Genomic DNA, 9,667 nt, shown 5'->3' on the forward strand with positions numbered 1-9,667 from the left:
TGGATACAGAGCTTTGAGAGCCTGATGGGCAGAGTTGACTGGATTTCTGCCACACCTACAGGGCTTATAGTAATTGCAGGATTAGGCTTAGCTGTCACCTCCTGTTTAATTTGCTCTACAGGGATCACTGGCAAATACTGATTAGGCCTTTGATCACTTGGTAACAGAAATTACCTGCCCTACCAAATTAAGTTTTTTGACAACCCAAGCACAACCTGGTCCAACTAATACTACTGTACTGACCAATCTTCTTTTCCAGGGGAGAGGGAACTGGCAAGGTTAGTTTTGTTGCCTGAAGTCTATTAGGCATACTCTGCCTCTCATTTAAGCAACTCATTTACAGACTATCAAAAAGACACCAGAAAACTATTTTTAAAAATCATTTTGAATTAAAAAGTCATTTTGACTCGATCTCTAAAAACATTGCTACTGCTCAGCTTGAACTCTTAGAGCCATGCCATTAACATCAGTGATTAATGGGAAATCAGTCACATTGTGTCAACATCTGAAATGCCCCACAGAACTTCTTTACAGAAGCACCTACATTAAAAATGCTTTACTCATGATTTACTGTAATCCTTTTAGCAACCCTTTATGATCTGGATGACTCCCTTAACTTGAAGGAATGGTGCCAAATGACAAGAATCCTCTTCTACTTGCTTAATAGTCCAATACAGAATGGGCCATGGTTAACAGGCATATTCTCAAACCAGGCTGCCTAGGTTCCAATCAAGGCTCTGCCACTGTGACCTCAGATACCTTCCATGCGAAATGCTGTTAATCGTAGTGTCTAACTTCAGATGATTATTGGAAAGATTAAAGAACAGAATATGTTTGTTAAAGCACTTAGAACAGTGTTAACTGAAAAACTGCATTAGTTGCTGTTATTATTATTATTTTCTCATATTAATTAATGGCTTTCCAGCCGTGAGGCTATGAAGGTATTAATATTCAGGGAGCACCCTGGAGGTGAAGCTCGACAACACTGTGCAGATGGTAGCCACTCTGCTTTTTTACCAGGCCATCAATAGTGGGTAGAAGGAAAGAGCCAAAAGGACATCACAATCAGTCCTTCGTGCAGGACACAGCAGAGGGGAGGTCCAAGCCCCCACCAGGATCCCCTTGCATATGCGATTGTGAAGTACAGTTCTCTCCAAGGAGAAGCAGTGCTCAGTCAGCTATGCTGCTCAGCACCTCTTAAGTAAAGCAAAAGCATCTCAAAGTTCCCTCAAAAGAGCCACGGAACTCAGCAGAGATGCAGTGATCTTAATAAGGCAAAAAATACATTACTACTTTCATTTAGGGATTTTAAAAGCATCGGTAAGGTACCTCAGAGGAACTTTAAGGGGTGAGTAGTCTCCCATAACCTGTAAATCTGCCTCATGCCCAAGTGCATTTGAGATTAAGAAATCACTATTATAAGAAACTTGAAATATATGCATATTTCTAATCAGCAACAAAGGTGACATAAGATTACCTACAGGCTATGAATTAGATGAATCACAGAGGGAAAAAATGGTTACTTACTTCATATTTATATTTCTCACCAGCTTTTGCCCTTTTCAGTCTTTCCAGAGCTTCCTGTCGCCCTTTCTTTGATTTTTTCTCTCTCCGGGATCGGGAAGCTACAAAACTCCTGGAATCTGACATAGCTGAAAAGAAGCCAAATTTATTTGAGACATTACAAAATTGTCAGCCATTTTCCCTCAAAAACAAAGCAACAGTTTTTAGCCAGCAGTAATATACAAGTTCAGTGTTATACAAAATCTGCAGTTCCTGTGGCTCTGCGGAAATTCTCAGCTGCAGTAACTGTTATTTTTTTTCCTCTAGGAGAAAAATTCCAAATTCAACTGATATACCCTGGAGACACTCAAGGGAGACCAGCCTAGTCCATAACCTTTCCAAGCAAAATGACAGGCCATTAAGTGATTATAAAAGGACAATTCATTTTGTATTCTATTAATCAACATTTGAAAGGTTTTGACGAGCAACTGCTCTTTACAAATAACTGCCCCTCTGAAAGACACAAAGACAAGACAGGGCCCCAGACTCACAGAATTTACAATCTGACCGGGGAGATACCTGGCAGACCTCGGAGATACTAGTGGGTTCAGTTCCAGACCATGACCAATAAAGTGAGTATTACAATAACGCGAGCCATGTGAATTTTTTAAAATTTCCCAGGGCATATAAAAGTTATGCTTACACTACATTATAGTCTATTAAGTGTGCAAAAGCATTATATCTTTAAAAATTCTTGATTGCAAAAAATAAAAATAAAAAAATTCTTGATTGCTAAAAATGTTAACCATAATCTGAGCCTTCAGTGAGTTGTAGTAGTAACATCCAAGATCCCTGATCATAGATCACTATAACAAATATTGAAAAATGTGAGAATTCCCAAAATGTGACACAGGGACATGAAGTAATAAGTGAAGTCTGTTGGGGAAATGGTGTCAACAGACTTGCTTGATGCAGGGTTGCCACAACTTTCAATTTGTTTTAAAAAATAAATTTTTTAAGTGCAGTATCTAAAGCACAATAAAGCGAGGTATGCCTGTAAATAGCAACTAACTATAGAACAACTTTTAGAAGAAACACATGCCCCAACAGAAGTACAGATAAAATGCCTGGAATTTCAAAGGAAAGATAAATTGGGGGTTGGGAGAATTTAACCAAGATGACCGAGGAGATTCTTGATTCCATCACCGATTTCCAGATCTCATGCTGCTGGTTATGACATTAGAGGATGACAGTGAAAAACACAAAGATTAAAATGTGTTTTGTGAAAAATTAATGAAGTACCAGAAGGCCTCACTGTTCAGTCATTCAACTTTTGAATTATGCACGCTTTGGGTCATCATAAACTGACCACCTCACACAGCTACTGAAAAGATTTCACCCACAGAATGAAGACGTTAATATGCCAGCTGATGAATACCCAAAGCAAGCAAGACAGTGCCGCCTGCCAGCCACGAGTTGAGGCTCAGCATGACTGCCACCTATGTCTGTGAAATTGAGTATTGTATTGTATTTGGTGCTAATTACTTTATTAAAAGAAGCACAAAAAAGGAGAAGTATTGATAACAGGCATCCTAAAAGCTCCAACTCCACTGGAATGTTCTTAACAACATTCAGCTCTTTGACTAAGTGTTGACTGAAACAGAAGATACAATTTACAGAACATGTAGCAAGTGCTGGCAATAAACTGTTTCAATAGTTTCAACTGTTTCAACCCTGTCTTGAAGGTGATGCATAACTAGAGATACTTTTTTTCTAGCTTTCTGGAAATGGAATCTCTCTTTATAATAGCTCAGTCTATTGTTTGACTTTCACATTTGACTTTTAAATCCGTTTTCAGAAAAGCGTTAAGGAATGCAGGTACTTAATGACAGCCACAAAATCTTGAATGTCACTCAAATGATTTCAAAAAAATGTGAGCAGACCTACACAACAAGGTTTTGGGGATTACTGAACATGACCCTTGGGAGTGAAGAGCTGGCCTCAGTGTATTCCATTCAAGATCCCCCTGACTCCTCTGTCAGATTATCCTGACAAAATCTATAGGTTTTCAAAAAGACTTACTCCACAGGCAACGATGTGCCACTGTAAGAGTTTGGGGTACAATTACAAATAAGACAAAATTGCGAGTCCTCAAGGGGCTCCCAGTCAAGGAAAGCAAAAAGACCTGAAACTCCCACCATCATATAAAGACGGTGCCATATGAGAGGTAAGAACCCGGTACTGAGGACATGTAGAAAAGGGAGCCATTCATTTTGCCTGGGAAATGAGACAAGGCTTCACAAGGGGAGGTTGCCAACACAGAAAGAGGAATAGAACTTCACTATCAGAGTACAGGGCAACAAGTGGGCACAAGCAAAGGAAAACGCATGAGCCAAACTACAAAGGGGTGAAAATGCAAGGTGTATTCTGAAACCAAGAGGAAGTCAATGCGGAAGGTAAACTGGACACGAGAGCATCGAGTAGGAGAACGGAGATTAGAAGCAGCAACACAACCAGGCTCTGGCACTTACTGGGTGACAGGAGACAACCGGTGTGCCTTTCTGAGCCACGGCGGCCAGGTGTCTTGTTTTTTTAAGCTGCCCAGTATTGAAACTGTGAAATCCCTCCTCCCTTATGCCCCGGCAGCTAGGGCAAGGGTACATAAAATAGGTCCTGCAATTACAAACATCTGCTCAGACTTAATCAGAAGCTAGCGTGACAAGGAAAGGGGGAGGACTAATGGAAGATTCTAGAAGTAGCAACCGCTACAGGAGGATTGAGTAGCTGGAACAACAGTGCCAGCAATGTCCCAGGGTACCTGAAGGCTCTAACTTCAAGTACTTGCCATGGTTGGCAGTAACCTCCTCAATGAACCACTTTGGGGGCATGATTTGAAGCACTGTTCCTAGCTACACTGCTCGGAGACTGGCTCTCCAGAGGTTCTGAACACTACGATACTTACTCTTCTGATAAATTCCTGTTCGGTTTCAGTCAACTAGAGTTGGTTCCTATAGAGTACACCCAATGGCTGAGACTAATGCACAGCCTCAGGGTCCTCATATGTGAAATGGGGATAACCATGTCTGCTTCATAAAGTTTAGGATGAAATGAAGATACCTGGCACACTAAGACACTCCACACTAAGCACTAAAAGGGTCTAGCTTCTAGAAAGCAAAAATAAAGCAAAGCCACTTACTCTGGGAAGCCTCAATATAGCACCGCATATAATTACATGTTTACCATCTCAATTCCATGAAGACAGAAACCATGTCCAACTTACCTACCAGTATAACACGAGAGCCTGATAGAAAGCCTATATCTGGTAGGTACATAATAAATATTTGCTGAATGAACCACTGTACCTGCTTTTTTAAATCATTAAACTCTCCCTGATCCATTTTCATATACAGTAACAGCTACTTATAGACCTTTCAACTTTTTACTGCCAGCCCACCTTCTAACACTTAAGGGGAAAAAAAAAAGCTTAAATTTTCCTTTTTGGTATAAGTCTCCAATGCTTCAAGTAGGTAAATTAGCCAAAAAGAATTAGCATGGAAAAAAAATCCAGTTACTGAAGTTTAAAGATCTGGTTCACAATTACATCTGGAATACTCCCCACCCTCCCCCAAAGCAGACAGACAAGAGCCTGCAAGTCTTTCTGGTGACAATCTTTCAAACTCGGCAGGAAAAAAAAAATTCCAGTCACAAGTCCCAGCCACTACTTAATCAACACCATGACTTAAGAGGGATCTCAAGATTGCAGTGTCCTTCGAAGAGTGATTTCATGATGTTCACCGAGGAGGAACAGTTTTTAGGGTGAAGAAAGGGCTTAGTGGCATGTCACTGATGGAGGACTGTAAAGACTATTCACGTACTCACATCCTACATCCCATTTGTAATCCAGGCTAGTCGACTCTCCAAAACAAATTGTCTTAAAAAGCGAAAGGCTAGAAGAACAAATTGAAATCTGTGATTCACAACTAGGGGAATGCAAAAGAATCTGATTAGGACGCAAGTTCTCATTAATGGTGATGTATTTGAGTGACAGGAGATGTGACGCTTGAGCTAAGAGAGTGAAGCACCTGATTTTAAGTTAGAAGTTCACTGAAGTGAAGTCACACGTTAGTTGCACACTGCTCAAAAATCAGAAATCAGACAAATCCATTTACATTTCTATATTCTATTTTTGGAAATAGAAGATTACCACTGAAAACGGAGTAATATACAGGGCATGCGAAATGCTGCTACACTGAAGCATTTTTTTTAAAAAGCTTCACCTCAGATGACTAGATGATGAGCACTATTTCCACGCGGCCCTTTAAGAACTTTCCACAGACCCTGAAAGAAAAACTGTTACTGCGTAAAGCAGAAACTCTTTACCTAAAAAAAGACAAAACGCGTTTGTATTTTCAGGTGACAGCTTTCTTTCCTGCTTCGTTACCACGTGTAACAACCTTCCCAGCACTCCCAGCGGGAGTAAAGAAATACTTTCGGCCAAGACTGTCCCACCGGGGTCAGTCTAGTGCAGGTGTGTGCCCAGCACGTGGGATGAGACTCACCAAAAGAAATAAAGAGGCAGATAGGCGCGGAGACCCGCAGTGACAGTGATGAGGCAGCCTCCCAAACAAAAAGCCCCTCAGGGAGTTACTCGGGTTTGCCAGGACCCAACGGCCCTGCAAGGAAGCCCTGTCCGAGGCCTGATGGGTTCCAGCCCTGGACGTCTGAGGTCCGCGCCCGAAGAGACACGAGGAGCAATCCGGGGGTGCGCCTTCCTGAGAAAAAATAAAAGAGAGTTCCCACAACCCGCAGTTATGCCTCAGTCCCCGCACTCCCAACCCAGGACACTGCGCGTGGGGTCATCTCTCACCGTCAGCCCCGGCTCGCACTTCTCGCCGTGCACTTGCGCCACGGTCACGGAGTCTTCCGATTCCGCGCCAACCAGCCCGAAACTGGCGCGGGGGCCGAGACAGGCGCCACCCAGAAAACCAATCAGAGGCTCCAGAGACTGCGGACTTCCGTCCGGAAGGCCACTGACGTGCCGCGCCGCGCGGCGCCCCGCCCCCGGCCTTCCCGCGGGCGCGCATTTGGCGCCCGGTGATGACCCCTTAGGGAAAAGAGCGAGCGAAGGGGGCGGCAATTGAGAGCAGAAAAAGGAAGCGGTCGGGCGCTGAAAAAGAGCCGCCTGAAAACTCACTGCGCAAGCGCACCCATGCTGATGGGTAACGATTTGGGCGAGTTGGAGCAAGGGCTTTCTGGTTCTGAGGGTTTATTTTCCGACAAAAGAGGCGCGGGCGGCAGCAGGGTGGGCGTGGTTGAACGGGTTTCCGAGGAGCCTGGGAAAAACGACTGCCTCCTGCTGCGCGTTCCGAGTCTTGCCTCATACTTTGTTTCTGTGAGTTCTAGCACAGTCGCTGTGTGATTTATGGTATACGCACCAATTTAACCGAAAGATCAAAAGTACCATCACCAATTCGGGGCCTCCCGATGTGATGCACTCGGAAAAAATAACATCACCTATATAGTCTTGCAAATAAATGTTTAACCTGAATCTAACCATTGAGAAACAATCAGATGTATTTAAAACGTAGAATAATCTATAAAAATCTGGCCTGGGCTCCTGGAAAATGTCAATGTTATGAAACATTAAAAGGAAATTAGAGGAAAAAAGGGGGAGCATGAGAGGGAGTTTATTTTCCACAATAAACTGGAAAATTCTGAAAGAGATGGGAATACCACACCACCTGACCGGCCTCTTGAGAAACCTGTATGCAGGTCAGGAAGCAACAGTTAGAACTGGACATGGAACAACAGACTGGTTCCAAATAGGAAAAGGAGTATGTCAAGGCTGTATATTGTCACCCTGCTTATTTAACTTATATGCACAGTACATCATGAGAAACGCTGGGCTGGATGAAGCACAAGCTGGAATCAAGATTGCTGGGAGAAATATCAAGAATCTCAGATATGCAGATGACACCACCCTTATGGCAGAAAGTGAAGAGGAACTAAAAAGCCTCTTGATGAAAGTGAAAGAAGAGAGTGAAAAAGTTGACTTAAAGCTCAACATTCAGAAAACTAAGATCATGGCCTCTGGTCCCATCACCTCATGGGAAATAGATAGGGAAAGAGTGGAAACAGTGTCAGACTTTATTTTTGGGGCCTCCAAAATCACCACAGATGGTGATTGCAGCCATGAAATTAAAAGATGCTTATTCCATGGAAGGAAAGTTATGACCAACCTAGACAGCATTTTAAAAAGCAGAGACATTACTTTGCCAACAATTGTCCGTCTAGTCAAGGCTATGGTTTTTCCAGTGGTCATGTATGGATGTGAGAGTTGGACTATAAAGAAAGCTGAGCGCCGAAGAATTGGTGCTTTTGATCTGTGGTGTTGGAGAAGACTCTTGAGAGTCCCTTGGACTGCAAGGAGATCCAACCAATCCATTCTAAGGGAGATCAGTCCTGGGTGTTCATTGGAAGGACTGATGCTGAAGCTGAAACTCCAATACTTTGGCCACCTGCTGCGAAGAGCTGTCTCATTTGAAAAGACCCTGATGCTGGGAAAGATTAAGGGCAGGAGGAGAAGGGGACGACAGAGGATGAGATGGTTATATGGCATCACCAACTCAATGGACATGAGTTTTGGTAAACTCTGGGAGTTGGTGATGGACAGGGAGACGTGGCGTTCTGCAGTTCATGGGGTGGAAAAGTGCTGGACACGACTGAGTAACTGAGTTGAACTGAACTGAGAGGGACTTCCCTAGTGGTCCAGTGGCTAAGACTGCACTCCCAATGCAGGGGGCCTGGGTTCAACCCCTGCTTAGGGAACTAGATTCCACATGCTGCAACTAAAGAACCTGTGTGCCACAACTGAAGCCCAGTGAAACCAAAAAAATAAAAATATTTTTTAAAAGAGACATTAGATTCTGGTGTTTGGTACAATGCATACAATATATGCAAACTCATTTATTGTTTAACGGTAAGACCAGAGACATAGGCATGTATATCTTAACTAGAGAGCACTAGTTAAACCAAGAACTTCCAATGAGAATTCTTTCTAGATTTTATGTAGAATTATCTTTAACCATTGAGACCAATACATCTGAACCCTTTTCTCAAACCCCACTATGCACAATGCTCTTGGTTCCACTTCACCCCCAGAGTACAAAGTTAGAGCCATGCCCTCAAGTGATTCAACATAAATTATTGGCCAACGGACAAAACGTTTGTGATAATTGAGCCCTGGCTCATAGCATAAACATGCAACATCAATGTGAATAAAACCTGCCCCCAAAGACAAATAGCTGTACTAATGCTTCAAAATCTTTTAAACCAGTAGTATGAACTAAAACTTGGGAATGGGAAACCAGAATTCTTCTGGGAATTATTACAGGTATTGGAGCAATTAAGAAAGAATTATGAGTTAGAAAATTGATGGTATAGTCAGTCAACAGTGAATTTTAGCAGAGGATGGCAGCATGAGGGTTTCTTAATTTACATATGGCCAGTATTCTATAACCCTGGAGGAAGGCATGGCAACCCACTCCATTATGCTTGCCTGGAGAATCCCATGGACAGAGGAGTCTGGCGGTCTACAGTCCATGTGGTCTCAAAGAGTTGGACAAGGCTGAAGCAACTTAGCATGCACAGTATTCTATAAAGCTTAGAGCAGTGGTTCTCAACTTGGTCGCAAATTAGAATCATCTGAGCAGTTATTCAAAGTTCCAATGCCCCCTGGACCTATTAAATCAGAATTTCCGAAGATGGGATTCCAATGTGAAGCCGAAGTTGAGAATAAGTGGGCTAGACAAGGCATTGCTAAAGCATTTAGAGTCACAAGCAGGATGGCTAACCCAGACATAAATATCTGGTTGAACAACATGTGGTCACATATGCCTGGACATGGGCTTCCCCTGTGGCTCGGTGGTAAAGAATCCATCTGCCAGTGCAGGAGATGCGGGTTCAATCCATGGGTTGGGAAGATCCCTGGAGAAGGAAATGGCAACCCACTCCAGTATTCTTGCCTGGGAAATCCCATGGGCAGATGAACCTGACTGGCTACAGTCCATTGGGTTGCAAAGAGTTAGACGTGACTTAGCGACTAACAACAGCAACAACGTACCTGGACACACCTCTTTCTGTGAGGAAGGAAGGCTGATTTTCC

General features: G+C 43.0%; 1 protein-coding gene across 5 annotated transcripts in view; it reads right to left on the reverse strand.

Annotated features, from left to right (window-relative positions):
• POLA1 (DNA polymerase alpha 1, catalytic subunit) overlaps window positions 1–6,602 on the reverse strand; it is a 300,499-nt gene extending 293,897 nt beyond the window's left edge. For 4 of the 5 annotated variants that reach the window (XR_011485784.1, XM_070462009.1, XM_070462007.1 and 1 more), the window contains exons 1-2: window positions 6,371–6,602; window positions 1,528–1,652 (exon numbers count right to left, since the gene is read on the reverse strand). Coding sequence is in view for 4 of the 5 variants with exons in the window: in XM_070462009.1 (XP_070318110.1) it covers window positions 1,528–1,652; window positions 6,371–6,587 (342 nt within the window). In the remaining variant the exon portion in view is untranslated. Of the gene's footprint in view, window positions 1–1,527; window positions 1,653–6,062; window positions 6,276–6,370 lie in introns of all 5 variants that reach the window. The other variant, XM_070462010.1, reaches the window with a different exon arrangement.
• Between the last annotated feature and the right edge of the window lie 3,065 nt (window positions 6,603–9,667).

This window comes from Odocoileus virginianus, chromosome X, assembly GCF_023699985.2.
Source record: "Odocoileus virginianus isolate 20LAN1187 ecotype Illinois chromosome X, Ovbor_1.2, whole genome shotgun sequence".
Taxonomy (NCBI): Eukaryota; Metazoa; Chordata; class Mammalia; order Artiodactyla; family Cervidae; genus Odocoileus; species Odocoileus virginianus.